General features: G+C 42.8%; 1 protein-coding gene across 1 annotated transcript in view; it reads right to left on the reverse strand.

The window, feature by feature from the left end:
* The window catches only part of xylt1 (xylosyltransferase I), a 234,389-nt gene that overhangs the window by 44,703 nt on the left and 173,762 nt on the right, over positions 1-15,924 (reverse strand). Inside the window, exon 6 of the mRNA XM_070856725.1 lies at positions 4,646-4,862. Coding sequence (XP_070712826.1) covers positions 4,646-4,862 — 217 coding nt within the window. The remainder of the gene's footprint in view (positions 1-4,645; positions 4,863-15,924) is intronic.

Below are 15,924 nucleotides of genomic sequence, written 5' to 3' on the forward strand. Positions count from 1 at the left end.
ATTGCAAACCTTCTAATTTATTTATTTGGTAGTTTTAAGATAAATTAATAAATAAGTAAAGAAGGCATCTGCTAATACAAGTGATCTGTCCCAGCATTTAACATTTCCCAAAGTCTATACATCATTTTCCAATAGCTCTCTTTACTTAAATTAAGATAGCAACATTAGTTGAGTTTAATTAGTTTTGATTCTTGCCAGTGTGATGACAACATGACTGTACATCGCACTGAAGTGACTTCAGTGCAGCCAATCCAGCTTCTGATCAGTCCCATTCTTGTTGAGTTTAATGGATCATGGAGCAGAACTACATAAAACATTACTGCTATTGAGTCAAACCACATTAGCTGCCAGTCTAAAAGTATTGGCCTGGCCTATTCAAGCAACTATAATCCCATGCTCAAATTACATGGTATATGACCAACAATAATGACACGCCCCGGCCTTAAAATTAAATGAAAGACCAGTGAATGTGGATTTTACACTTGAACAGTTTGATTGAATCCAAACAGCCATATGTTTTCACTTGAGAAACTAAAATGTACCCAATTACCTGTGGCCCTGTGCCCCTTATTAATGATCCAGAAGTCCAAAACAACATAATGAATAAAAAGGCCAAACGGAGTAGGACTGATGGCAGAAAATCTGTCAATACATTTTTACTGTGCAAAATACATAGGAAAAGATAAGCCCAGGTATTTAGCATTGAGAAGGTGCACACTATCAGCTGATATGTTTTAAAAGCAGTTACTGGGGACTTAAGCCATATTAACTGCTAAACAAGTTGATGTTCATTGTGCAAAAAGTTTGTCAACTTGAAATTCTGAAATCCTAACTTCAAAATAAGAACATGGATGCTGGTTTTGGTGATTGGATTATATAGTTAACTGAAGACAGACTCTCTATCTTTCCCTCCCTCGCTGGGGCTTTGCCCTTGTACCTGTAAGATCAGTCGTAAATCCCCAGGGGCCTATAGTGTTGTGTTGTAATAAGGACGGGCGGACTTTATAGAGCATCTATCATGACCTCAGGATGCCCCAAAGCACTCTACAGCCAATGCCGTACTGTTTTTGAAGCGTAGTCTCTGTTGTTAAGTAGAAAATGCGGCAGCCAATTTGTGCACAGCAAGAAAGCACAACAGCAATGAGCTAATCAGACAATCCGTTTTAGTAATGTTGGGCGAGGGATAAATATTGGCCAGGACACCGCGGAGAGCTCCCCCACACTTTTTTGAAATAGTGCCATGGGATCTTTTATGTCCATCTGAGAGGGCAGATGAGGCCTCAGTTTAATGTGTGTGAGGTTCATATATTTTTCCTGTCTGTATTCACTGGAAAACCTTTTCTTTCCTTCACTTAATCAAACATGCAAAAAAAAACAATTCAAGGACTGACTAAAAGCTGACCATTTCAAAACCAACCAGATAATTGCAAATGTTGTAGAAGCAGCACTGAAACACACAAGTCAGTCAGCATCTACGGAGATAACAGACAAGCTCATTTTTCGGCAAGAGCCCAAGAGATAGAATTGCATATTATTTACCGCACAGAAACAGGCTATCCGGGAGCTCAACATGAGCCTCCTCCCACCCTTCTTCATCTAACCCCATCAACATATCCTTCTATTCCTTTCTCCTTCATGTGTTTATCTAGCTTCCCCTTAAATGCATCTACGTTAACATATCTGCTTTGGAAAAATGCTGCCTGACCAGCTGCGCGCCTCCAGCATTTTCCTTTTGTTGCTATTCATTGAGATTGAGTGTTGGTTTATTTGAAAGCAAATCCTAAAATCCTACAAAAAGGTTATTCAGATAATCCTCACAGCTCATCTCATGCTTTGCTTCTACATGAATGACTGTGGCAGATGATGGAAACTAAAACATTTTGCAGAAACCATTCTGACTGTCACAATTACACTATCACTTCAGATAAACAGGTCCCTGGAAATAACAAATGACGTAGCAAAAGGAGAAAAAAATAAATCTATATTCTCCTCTGCTTTACTCCTTCTCCCAAAACAGCTGCTGTTCAAACAGGAAAGGAAGTCAAGCAAAGAGGCATTCAAAGCAAATTCATCCCAATTCAAGTTTGATTACTTATCTTGGCCACTAAACAGAATGAGTACACTTCAGGGTGGGCTTACTATAATACAGCTTCTTCCCTGGCTCTCGGGTCTCTGTCAATGCCATTTTGCAACCAGTCACTAATATGTGAATTAGTCCGAGGTAACTCATCCTCCAAACTTTGCCTCCTCTGTTGTGGGGTGGTCTCTGCCTTTGCCAAGCACTTTCCCCCTACTTGGCATCTATGTAACACTTCCCACCATATTATACCTCTGTCTGGTACAACCACCCTGCCTGGGCCACTGTCTAGCACTTCATCCTTACATCCAGCCTCTGAACAGTTCTTTCTCCCCATGACTGGTCTCTGTCCAAAATGTCAAACCTTTGCCAGGTCTCTGTCTTCCATTTACCCTGGGCCTGGGCTCTGTTCTGTCCTGTGATTGGCCTCTGTCCACCACTTCCCCTGGGCCTGACCTCTGTTCTGTCCTTTGATTGGCCATCCACCACTTACTCCTGGGCCTGGCCTTTGTCCACCGGTTCTGGGAAGCTAAGATCAGGAATTTTCTTACAGGAATCACGGCATGTGACAGCAGTGTGTGGTGGCACAGTGAAAGCCCATAAATGTTTATAGTTTTTAAAATTAGAATTAGAAATTCCTGGGTGCAAGTTCCCCAACTCTTAGCTGGGTGGGAGGGAAACTATGTCAGGGAGGGGAATGTCCGCACTGATTGCAGCAGTGATGTGGACATCATTCATGAAGACATCTACAGATGGGGTCACCACATAGTCCTGGGACATAGTACATTGTTAAAGGAAGTTGTGAATGTGAGAGTTACATTGGGATAAAAATAAATAACTATGGGTTAACATGGGAAGAGTAAAGATACAATTTATCTAGGTATTACTGAGTAAGTCAGAGTTGCGCAACTCACTAATGATTAGGACAATACGGACTTTTAAAACAGGATATAAACATCTGGTAGAACATAGAATTTACATTTTCTATATTGGACCAACAGCAAAAATAGAAATTAGAAGTGACACATGTTTAATTATACACTTGTGGCCTAAATTAAAGGCAGACATTTCACTACACTGGCTATTTACATGGGGATAATTATGACTGTGACGTGCAGTAATAGATTTCACAAGTTAACTCCGCACTTCCTCTAATTTTCTCATGTTAGTTGCAATAATATATGAAATCAAATGATGATGGGAAAACCACAGAGATTTCATAGTATATAGAAATGACTGCTTCTGGTCCATCTGGGACTCTTACTCAATGTGAAACTAGAACAGCTTCAATATCACCCGATCATCTGTAAAGTCCTATTACACTAACACCCTGTCATTTGCTCACTGGAGACATTATCCAGGCAAACTCTGCTGATATCACACATAAGCAGAGTATCTAATGCTACATTTCAGGAACATTATTGCTGTGTTAAGAGCTACATATGAAAAAGGAGTATAAATACATTTCTTATCATTGGAATGTGCTACCCAGAGATCCTAAACAGTGGGGAATAACCTTCAGGAAAGCTGGAATGCAATCAGATAGATTTTGGGACATGGTTACAATTCAGAAGATTTACATAATTCAGTGATTTAACTAACTTGGTATTATATTTTTTAAAAGAAAGATTATCATCTCTTTATCAAAATTCACATTCAAGACATGCAAGCTATTTTAAAAATGTGGAGATTCCCATAGCACATAGAATTGAAACTATTTACCAGTGAACCTAAAATGAACAGAAAATTAAAAATATAGGTTTCTCGTTAAAAAAAAAGCAGGTTCTGGCTCTCCTATATAAAGTAATCCTGATAGTCGCAAATCATGTGGTCAAAAGGCAGCTGCAAGCTGAACAGCACAGGGTCTTATTCTACCAGAGCAGACACTTCCTGTGACTTTTTTCTGACCACGCATAATGCCTGTCAGATTGTTAGTGTGGTTGGGGTTTCAAAATGTAGTAAGTTTGTAAAGGGACTGCTCCTCGATTTCTGTCTGCACTTCAGTCCCACGCTCCTGATCTTTGGGCACCCGGTGCAGGGGGGAGGGGAGCGGGCAGTTCGGAGTGCCTCCTCGTAGGACAGCTCCTGGGCTCGGCCAAAGTGCCATCAACAGGTCCAGGCAGCGGGCGGTCGGGGGCAGGGGGGTGGGGTGTCATTCAGCCCGACTGCCTGCCTCTCTTCCGTGGCTACATTTGCGCTCGGGTGTCCTTGGAGATGAAGTACGCGGTGTCTACGGGTACACTCGGGGCTAAATCCGCAACCGGTGGGAACCGGAGGGGCTGGAGTGCATCGTCACAACAGGGAACAGAATTCTAATTTGATTTGTTAAGGTTCCCTTTAAGGTCTTGTGTTAATCTGCGGGTTCTGGTGGTTGGGGGCACATGGTTGAATTGTATTATTTAAAAGAGTTGTAGTAAATTGTAAACCTCATTTTTAAAATCAAAATATTTTACTGCTTAAGTGGCCAGCCATATTAATAACTGAAGTCAACAGTCGTGGAGAAACACAATTCATTTTTTTTTAATAAAACACAAAAGGAATCTAGCAGTTCTGTTTCTGTTATTATACCTCAGCTGGCAGCAAGGTGTAGGCATAAAACCGCTTCATGTGCGTCACCAGTTCATCTTCTGAATAGTTCACATATTCCACAAATTTTCTGTTGAGGAGGAACCAGTCAGATCCACCATCTACAGTGATGCCTTCTGGGATTTTCCTGTCTCCAAGGCGCCACATGTGTGTGTCACATTCAAAGAAAATCCTGTCTAAACCCTGCTTCCTTATGAACCTGAGGAGAGGACAGAAAAGAAAGGGGGGAGAAAAATAAGAGATTATGAGATGATCCAAGAATAGTAGCAGCAACCAGGAAGACAGCTATAAACAAACTCTTGTTAAAACTCAGGACCCACTCGCACAGACCAGATAAAACAGAAAAGTTCTGATTTCATGTATCATTACATTCAGCTGTTGCAACAGTTCAGCATTTTAATGCTGTCTACTGGAATTCTGCTGTAAATGAAATTTTAATGAAAGCAAGAAAAAGGGCCATTCATCTCTTTTATTAAACACATCAAAAGTTCTGAAGAGATACATGCAATCCATATCTCTTTCCATGCAGTCAACCATGACAGGCAATGCATAACAATTCAAGGAATTAATGGAGAAGTTCCATAATCTCGTCTTCACAGATTATTGCACCATATGCAATACAACATCGGAGGATTGTGCCACTTATTTTTAAATATAGTGTGAACAAAATACTTTTGAAAGCAGTAGATACTATTTGTGGTGTTTACACTGTTGCTGCAAATGGTCATTGTACAAAACACTTTCTACACTAGAATGATCTTGCTCAAGTTCCAGCTCCCTTCCATTTCTGGAATATATTTCACTTTCACTGATACAACGGGAGTAACTTTAGCCAAAGCCGCCCAACGGGTAATTGGTGGGAATGGGTCAGGTGCCCATTGGTGGCTGACCCCATTCCGTCAGTTTCTCGTCGGGCGCTTTAAGTGAAAATGACCCTCTATATAACTTTCCCTGCTCCAAATGTCAGCCTTGGCTCAGGGTTAATATTCTTGCCTCTGACTTGGAAAGTTGTGGGTTGAAGCCTGACTTCAGTGAATCCAACACACCATCTAGGCTAACTCTTCATTGCAGAAGGAAGGATTTTTGAACTTTGGGCTATTATACCATCGGATGTTTCACCACAAGTGGCGACTGAGGCTGAGGCTGAGGCTGGAACTTAAGTTAAAAGGGAATGAGATAGATATTTGAAAAAGAATATAAAAGGATTGGGGGGGGGGGGGGAAGAGAGGGGAATGGGGTTACAGGAGAGGGGAAGGGGGAAATGGGGTTAAAGGAGAGGGGGGAGAGGGAATGGGATTACAGGAGAGGGGGAGGGGGAATGGGGTTAAAGGAGAGGGGGGAGGAGGAATGAGATTACAGGAGAGAGAGCCCCAGCACTGGCACAGGCACTGGGGGCCGAATGGCCTCCTCCTGTGCTATCATTTCTAGGAAAACTGTCTATTATTCAGCCCTAGCCCAGGAAGTGGTTTAAAAATGTTGGTGCTGAACCAAGTTTAGGATTCTGTGCCCTGTGGAAAGTGCCCCAACCACTGAGTCTGCTGCCCTTTGTGCAATCACTCGGTTTCGTTCAGGTCGGTCTGTGGCGGCTGGTTTTGACATGTGAAGTCCAAGCCTCCATTTTACTTCCCTCTGTCTCCTTGCATAAGTTCCCATCCCTCTGCCATATTACTTTAACCCCTTCCCCAACAGCACTAGCAAACATGCACATTCAACTATCAAGCTGCACTGTATGCATGCCATTTTCAATTGTCCAGCCTCTCAGAGCCATCCTAACTATTGCCCCATCTCAACAGCTACTGCCAACATCCATCCCCAACCCCCCCACCCCGGCCACCCATGGGGTAGGTAATGAATTGGTTTGCTCTGGCAAAGAGGGCATTGTTGACCCGCTTGATGCGGCTGTGCAGACTGGGAGATGTCCACTGTAGCAGCTTGGAAAGAGCCTGAGGCCAAAGAGTTAAGGGCGGTGGTGAATTTGACAGCCACGAGCAAAGCATAGCCACCTGGTTCAGTAGGCAGCAGGACCTGCTGCAATAGGTTGCACAAGTCAGCAACAGTTTGTCTGGTGAGGTGTGACCTCTCGATGTAGTGCTTCTCAGACATATCCAGGAGAGTTACTCATAGCCTTTAGACCTTGTGGGCTGGGTATGGCCTTCGACAACCAGTCCCCGCACTTGCTCTGTTCTATTGGGCCAACCTACCGATCGTCCCAGTTGCTGAGGCTGCTGCTCCTCTTTCTCCCATAAGTTCTCGGTGAGTATAAATCTCCTTTTTTATTCATACACGGGATGTGGGCATTGCTGGCATGGCCAGCATTTACTGCCCATCTATAGTTGCCCTTGAAAGTGAGCCAGCTTCTTGAACTGCTGCTGTCCGTGAGGTGAAGGTACTCCCACAGTGCTGTTAGGGAGGGAGTTCCAGAATTTTGACCCAGTGACAATGAAGAAACGGCAATATATTTCCAAGTCAGGATGGTGTGTGACTTGGAGGGGAATTTGCGTGTTGCCATGCACCTGCTGCCCTTGTCCGTCTATGGACTCCGAGGGACTGCCTATGATGATGATGATCTAGGTGGTAGAGGTCGCGAGTTTGGGGCATGCTGTCGAAGAAGCCTTGGCGAGTTGCTGCAGTGCATCTTGTAGATGTTACACACTGCAGCCTTGGTGTGCCAGTGGTGGAGGGGGTGAAATGTTTACAGTAGTGGAGGATGGGGTGCCAATCAAGTGTAATAAATCTCCTGAGGGCAGACTGTTCCTTTCATACTGTTGGTCAGTATGGATTCTATTTACAACAGCTGTGGAAGGTTCCCAATGAAAAAAAAAATTAATTAGCATTTTGTGGTATTTGTGGGCCAAGGAAACCAATTGAAGTTGATGAATTCTGCTCCAGTTATTTCGCCAGGCAAGTGTTGTAAAATGGAGTAAGTCACAAGGCTTAAACAACTCAAACAGCTTTCAAAAGGCTTTTGACAAGGTCCCACACAGGAGATTAGTGTGCACAATTAAGGCACATGGTATTGAGGGTAATGTATTGATGTGGATAGAGAACTGGTTGGTAGACAGGAAGCAAAGAGTGCGAATAAATGGGTCCTTTTCAGAATGGCAGGCAGTGACTAGTGGGGTACCGCAAGGTTCAGTGCTGGGACCCCAGCTATTTACAATATATATTAATGATTTGGATGAAGGAATTGAATGTAATATCTCCAAGTTTGCAGGTGACACTGAGCTGGGTGGTAGTGTGAGCTGTGAGGAGGATGCTAAGAGGCTGCAGGGTAACTTGGACAGGTTAGATGAGTGGGCAAAATGCATGGCAGATGCAGCATAATGTGGATAAATGTGAGCTTATCCACTTTGGTGGCAAAAACAGGAAGGCAGATTATCTGAATGGTGACAGATTAGTAAAAGAGGAGGTGCAACAAGACCTGGGTGTCATGGTACATCAGTCATTGAAAGTAGGCAAGCAGGTATAGCAGGCAATAAAGAAAGCAAATGGCATGTTGGCCTTCATAGTGAGAGGATTTGAGTATAGGAGCAGGGAGGTCTTACTGCAGTTGTACAGGGCCTTGGTGAGGCCACACCTTGAGTATTCTGTGCAGTTTTGGTCTCCTAATCTGAGGGAGGACATTCTTGTATTGAGAGAGTGCAACGAAGGTTCATCAGACTGGTTCCCGGGATGGCAGGACTGACATATGAATCGACTAGGCTTATATTCACTGGAATTTAGAAGAATGAGAACGGATCTCATAGAAGCAAATAAAATTCTGATGGGATTGGACAGGTTAGACGCAGGAAGAATGTTCTCATTGTTGGGGAAGTCCAGAACCAGGGATCACAGTCTAAGGATAAGGGGTAAGCCATCTATGACCGAGATGAGGAGAAACTTTTTCACCCAGAGAATTGTGAACCTATGGAATTCTCTACCAGAGAAAGTTGTTGAGTCCAGTTTGTTGGATATATTCAAAAGGAAGTTAGATGTGGCCCTTACGACTAAAGGGATCAAGGGGTATGGAGAGAAGGCAGGAATGGGGTACTGAAGTTGCATGATCAACCATGATCATATTGAATGGTGGTGCAGGCTCGAAGGGCCGAATGGCCTGCTCCTGCACCTATTTTCTGTTTCTATTACATCTGGATTTGCTGGTTTTTGTCCCCTCCGTTCGAAGTTCATTTTGTCGCTTTCAACACAGCTTGACAGTGTGTCGATTAGACGTAGTACACAGAGAATTATAGCCACGCAAGGAGGCTGTGGTGCTTGAAATGGTATAAAAGCTTCATGTTTGGATCAGGACTTCTACACAATGAAAGTGAAGGGAAATACTTTGTTTCACTGAAATTTATATCATGGGAGCAAATGGAAATGGTTTGGTCTGTTGGGATTATGTTCTAATGGGATGTACCTTTTATCTGAAGCTATCTAAGAAATACAGTACTGACTCTACATTGATGAATCACACTCTTCACTAGCATAAAACTATGTCTAAGGCTTTAACAAGAAGCACAGCATTAACCTCAATTTTGGTTTGTATCATTGCCTTTAGGTTTTTTTCCTAAATTAGTATCATTTCACATCTGTAGTGCATCCTGCTCATGAAATTTATGCAGCACGTTGCAATTCAATCAGATTTTTGGAAAGTTATAAATCTCACTAATTAACCGACAAAGGCAAAAGTCAAAGGCAGCTTGATCGTGACAATTACTCTGCTGGCTGGAACATTTCTGTACAATTGGAAACACTACGAAAGCAATTGAACACAAAGATCTACAATGAATAGTATGAGTTATTCTGCAGTAAGACGAGCAGCATTTCATTATTGGAACTATGCAACCGGTGTAAATTCTTTCCAATTGCTTTCTGAGTCAATAGGTTCCTATAATTATTTTAGCCCAATCTAAAATGACTCCTTAAATTGCTTTTATGTGATGTAGAAAAATAAGAAGAGAGCTTGGTATGTTTTCAGGAGATTCCAACCATGTCAGTGTTTAATGAATTTGAACAGCAACATATGTTTAAGTTTGTGTCTGGGATATAAAGGCCTCAGTGCAGTCTGTCTCTGATGTTCAATTACAAAAGGGACATGCAGCTTTTCACTTAGAACGGGAAAGAAAATCCTTCTCCCAAATTTGCCCTGATGTCCTTGGGTTTAAGAATTGGTAACAGATTTTTAAACAACTCATTGTTGCATTGTGACTTCTGGCCAGAAGAATAGGATGTCAAAACAGAACCAAAATGGCCAACTAGTTATGCACAAGGACGAATTAAATTTAGGAAAAAATACTTGATGGAATATAATTCACTGGAGAATAGAAACAGATATTGTGTGCAATTAAGAGAAATAAAAGCAGCCATCAGAGCAGTTAACACATCAATGGCGAAGAATGCAGTAGCAATGGCCAAAACTTTGTTTAAACTATGTTAGGAGTTAGAGGACCATTAAAGGCACCTTAGGACAGATTCAAGTGGACTCCCAAAGCATGGCAGTGGTGTTAAATGATTACTTCACATCAATCTTTACTCCCATGGACAATACTCAACTGCCAGCTATGGGTTGTACTATAGATAATAAAATTGTAAACAACTCAGATAGAATAAGGAACCTTGGAATAAGGAACCTTAAAATAGATTGGGTTTGCTAGTTGAGATGACATCCACCCGAGGGTGATTGAGGAGATGTTTTGCAAGCTGTTTGCCCATATCTTTAACAACTCATTAGTCTGGAATTGTTCTGCTGGATTGGAAGGATGTTCATGTAGTTCCAATTTATAGAAAGGGTGACAAGTCAGATCAAGGGAACTATTGACTTATATTTCAGACATCAGTTATGGGCAAGGTATTTGACAGGATCATAAGAGTTGCTCTTTATGATCACCTGGATAGAGAAGAAGTCATTAGGGACACTCAACATGGCTTCTGGAGAAAAAATGTTTGGTCCTCTCCTATGCTAGATGATAGAGGTTTTGGAAAAGGTTCAGAGGAATGCGACAACGATAATTCCCAGCTTAAATAAACTTAGTTACTTAGATAGGCTTAAAAAGCTGGGCCTATTCATTTTAGAGATGCATAGATTCACTTTAGAGATGCATTGATTTGGGTGTGATTTGATGGAATTACATATTCTGAAATTGAGAATCTCCATTTAAGACAAGGTGATCTGATGTATGGAAATTATTTTCTGCAGTAACATTCCTCTGCCGTCATGAATTATACAAAATTTGCATTAGCCAACTACATTACTTGTACTACATTCCTTGTTGCAAACTTCTTAACACTTCTGTCCATCAGTACATATTTGCTGCATATTAGTCAATCTCCCGTGGTCCTGCACACAGGTCGAGGTCAAGTGTAGTCTGCAGGTGAAGCAGGGTCAGAGGGCAGGAGATAATTGTAATTCAGTCCTCACTTTAAAGTCCTACATTCTGTCCTTATTTTATATTTCCTTTATAAATTCTCATGTCTGCATTCATAATGTAAAACTGCCCATTTAAACATGTCATGCTGTAATTACATTCTCCTGCCAGAGGTGGCACTGTGCTCCACTTGCTGTAACTTTCGTGGGAAAGCAACAGAACCTCCAGAGAAACAGAGCAACTGGCTGAAACCGGCCAGTTACATGGCTGCTCCGTGGGCTCCAACAGGCTCCTGATGAAGTTACAGACCGCCCCGCCAATCACCCCCACCCCCGACAGAATCTCAGGGTCCAGATCTATTTAATAAATGTCTTTTATATATTATAGATGCATGTATGAATCATAACTCCCACTTTTAGCTTTATTGGTCATATGTCCTTCAACTCCTTATTGATTTAGCTCCTGGCAATTTATTAATTTTATTACGGGAAAGCTAGATAAGTCCATGAGTTTCCTGTGGTAGGAGAGTCAATAACCAGAGAACACAGACGTAAGGTAACTGGCAAAAGAACCAGAGACAACATGAGGGGGAATAAATGTATGCGGTGAGTTGTTGTGATCTGAAAGGGTGGTGGAAGCGGATTCAATAGTAACTTTTATAGGGGAATAGGATCAATATAGGTAGGAGAAACATTTGCAGGGCGATAGGGAAAGAGCAGGGGAATGGTGCTGATTGGATAGCTCTTTCAAACAGGCATGATGGACTGAATGGCCTCCTTCAGTGCTGTATTATTCTATAATTCTATGAGGGAGAAAAGAATAGAAGGATATGTTAATAGGATGGGCGGAGGCTCGTGTGGAGCATAAACACTGGCATAGACAATTTGGGCTGAATTGCCTGTTCCTGTGCTGTAAGGTCTATGTAATTCTATGTGTTGTATGTGAGTACTGCAATTTCTCATTTAATATATATTTAATGATAGACTTACCTTATTTGTGATACATCCTTCGTGGTCATATTAAGACAGGCTGATACATGTACCTAACTCTGGTCCTTTTTTTCAAGTTGTGCTATTTTCATCTTCTCAGATGCTCACAACAGATGACCCTGAGTTGACCTGGTCTTTATGTGCTCTGTCCTGTGGAGGCTTGCAGCTCCCTCAGCCCAAAAAAGCTGCTCAGCTTCTCAAAATTATTGTTTAGCAGGACCGCTAACGTCCAGTCATTGGAATGAACTTTCCCAAAATGTTGTGCCATCCTGACACTGTTGTACGCACTCCCCAGCTGAATTAATAAATATTTGGCAATTATTACCTGACTGACGAATATGAGAGGGGTATTATTTGAGAAAAAAGCAACATTTCGTGGCAACAGTATTGGGACAATATGAGAACTTGGCAAATTTTAGTTTCCGCCATTGCCAGAGAAATAGGATCAATGGATGAGAATTCTTTGGCGCGTTAATGATCATTTCAGTGCTGGTACAGTAATTGGATTTAGCTTGTGTATTTAATCAAAGACGAAACTAGAAGGGAAGCAGGATCAGTTTTTCCACAGGAGATTAAATATTAATTATCTACCTACATGAACACTAGTAATACTCTACAGCCGGGCAGCCTAAAGAACCCTTTGATAATCCTGTCTGATCAGTTTTGAATCAGGCATTATTCTCTCTTACACAGCACATCAACGCACAAAAATAATCACCATTTTCAAATTTCACTTAGAATTTATGGTGACCCATATACTTTATCAAGTCTGTGCAATTTAAATTAAATTAAAAGCAATAAAATCCTTAATCCATCTGTTGATTTTTTAAAAATTAATCCATTCTTGGGAGTCTTGAGATTGAAGTGTTGTCCATCAGCAACACTTCACTTTCACTGCCTATGAACAATGAATATATCTGAAAAAGCTTGTTACATTATTTCATATTTGTAACGATTTTAGAACCTTAAGACTGGAAAATATTCATTTGAAAAAAAATCAATTGTGTTCAAACCAAATCTGTCTGCTCTTTCACGGAGGCCCTAACATCCATCTACTTGGAGCTGGGAAGGGAGCCGGGGGGGGGTGGGGGAGGGGGTGTTTACAGACGGGAAACCCAGAAGGACAACTTTCTCGCAGGTCTTAACGAATTTAGCAGTAGGACTTTAAAATAATATTTAATTGATTGACAAGTTGACTCACCGTCGAGCGGGAAAGAAGCCAGTGAGCAGATGGAGGCAGTCAGAGATCACGGGAGACGGTGGGGAGTGTATCACAGTCGGAGATTGCGGGGAGAGAGATGGAGGCAGGCAGAGATCACGGGAGACGGTGGGGAGTGTATTACAGTCGGAGATTGCGGGGAGAGAGATGGAGGCAGGCAGAGATCACGGGAGACGGTGGGGAGTGTATCACAGTCGGAGATTGCGGGGAGGGAGATGGAGGCAGGCAGAGATCGCGGTGGGGGGCTGATGGGGGCAGTTGGAGATCGTGCGGGGAGTTGGCCATCGTGGGGTCCGATCATGGGATGAAAAAGAGGATGGCTGGGGGGCCTGGGGGAGAAACTCCTGCTCTTCCTGGCCCACAGTCAGTGCTGTAAAGGCACTTACCTCATGGATCTGGCCCTTCTCCCCTCCTTTTAACCTGCAGACTCCTGAGCCCCGGGAAACCCGGCCTCCATGGGTTAAACATAAAAATGGAGGCAAAATGGAGGCATGCAGCCTTAAAAGATTTTACTGACCTACTGCCACCCGAGAGCGGATTGGTCATCCACCTCCCGATCTGCATCCGTTAAAACCAGAAGTGGGCGGGTTGGGGTCGGGTTTGCGAAAATTTTATTTTTTATATCTCTCACCCGCCTGTCCTTGGGTGTTAAAGTTCCCCCACCCCCATTGAGTGCTTGCTATCACAGCAAAACAAAACCTGAAATTCTGAAGCAGAAAATTAGAACTCAGAAATATATACAACCTCACCGTTAAAAATGTGCTTCAGGGTAATTGTACAGTTTTTTTACAATGTTGATTGCCAATATGGAATTAACGCAATGATCTGTTAAAACAAGAGGAATGGGCACACCTTAAGTCATCAACACTGCAGTGAGACAAACCCTTTTATCCAGGAAGATTGCTAGAATATTAGAACAGAAATGGCCAGCTTGTAAATTCACTGTAGATTGGATTTTATTTTTCCCAAATCACCTTGAAATGTGCTCCCTTGGCTGGCATGATATGATGTTAGGTACTTGTACTACTATATTAATGATCTTGCAATCACATAAAACAAGTGGATAGCACGGCCTAATGGAATGAACAGGAAATTAAAACAAGGTGGACAGAATCTTTCAGTGCTTGTTCATGCATGCCATTTCACTGTGCACACTGGACTAGCATGCTTGCCTGTTCCTTCTGCCAAGTTAATGGAACCATTTCCCAATCCATCTGCACTCTGTCCCCTGGAGGGGTTCAGGGCACAGCACTTTAGAACCATTGTGGCACAACTGTAAACAGATTGTGAGAAGTTCACCGTTTGTGTTGGTAAGAGACACAATAAAAGCCAGACGGGAGTACATTAAAATTCTGATCAACAGTGAAACTTGTAAATGGGGGACACCCAAGGGTCTTGCATCCTTTATTTGCAGGTGTCCTTATTTTTAAAATGGTCGTTGTATGTACAGTAAACCGGAGGAGCCAAATTTCTCTGGATTGGCTGCATCTCCTGCAGCGTTCCTTCTTTTTATCTCTCTCACCTGGGACCATGCCTACTTCTGGAGCCATTTCAGTTCTATTTTCAGTTTGTTGGGTTTCTGTCATGTATGTACATGCTGTTTGTAGCCACCAGATGGTGTCATGGCTGGAGGCCACTGAGCAGCACGCACATGGTGCTGCTCTGGTATAAAAGGCCAGCCATTTTGTGAGTCAGGCACTTTGGGCCATAATAAAGCAGAAACAAGGTTGTACCTTGTTCAGTTAAATAGTACCTTTATTGCATACTTAACATTTGGCGACGAGAATACAAGAACCTTTGTTTGCAAAATGAGCACGATTGGATTTTTAGAGCGATTCGTGGAGGGAGAAGATTGGGCAGACTTTGTGAGCCGTTTGAACCAGTGCTTCATGGGCAACAAAATGAACGGGGTCGACAATGCAGATCAGCGCTGGGCCGTGTTCCTCATTGTGTGCGGTTCAAAGATCTACAGTCTGACAAAGAATCTACTCATTCCTAGTGATCCAACAGAGAAAACGTACGAGGAGTTGTGTATATTGGTACGGAAGCACCTCAAGCCAGACGACAGCATCATCATCTCGAGATACAGGTTTTATACACGCGTTCGATCAGAGGGCCATTCGTTGCCGACCTGAGACATCTAGCAGAACCGTGCAAGTTCGGGACGGTGTTGGCAGACATGCTGCAGGACTTCTTTCTTATCGGTATCAACCACGAGGTGATCCTGTGCAAACTTCTAGCGGTGGACGAGTTGGATTTAAAAAGGGCCATCCAGATCGCTCAATCATGTATGACGACAGACAGGAGTCTAAAGCAAATATCGGTGAAGAACCGAACCTCGGCAAGTACTGTAAATGTGATTGATTCGCTGTTCAGCAGTGCGGCACAAGGCAGGGCCTATCTGGCTGCTTTCGTGAAACCTGTGGCTGCCCAAAGTCCGCCAACGGGAATGTATCAGACTTCTCTGTGTTGGTGTTGTGGGGGAAATCATCGGCACCAGCAGTGCCGATTTAAGCAATATAGTTACAAAGGCTGTCTGAGAATGGGGCATCTCCAGCGCAAGTGTCCGCAGATGAGCAAGCGAGCAGCGACACACTGCATGGAGGATGAGAGTCAGACTAGCGCGGAGATCCGAGATGCCAGAGAAGTAAGTGTATGGACTGTACTCTTTCATAACCAAGAGTAAACCAATTTTGATTAATGTGAACC

This window comes from Pristiophorus japonicus, chromosome 15 (assembly GCF_044704955.1).
Source record: "Pristiophorus japonicus isolate sPriJap1 chromosome 15, sPriJap1.hap1, whole genome shotgun sequence".
Lineage (NCBI taxonomy): Eukaryota > Metazoa > Chordata > Chondrichthyes > Pristiophoridae > Pristiophorus > Pristiophorus japonicus.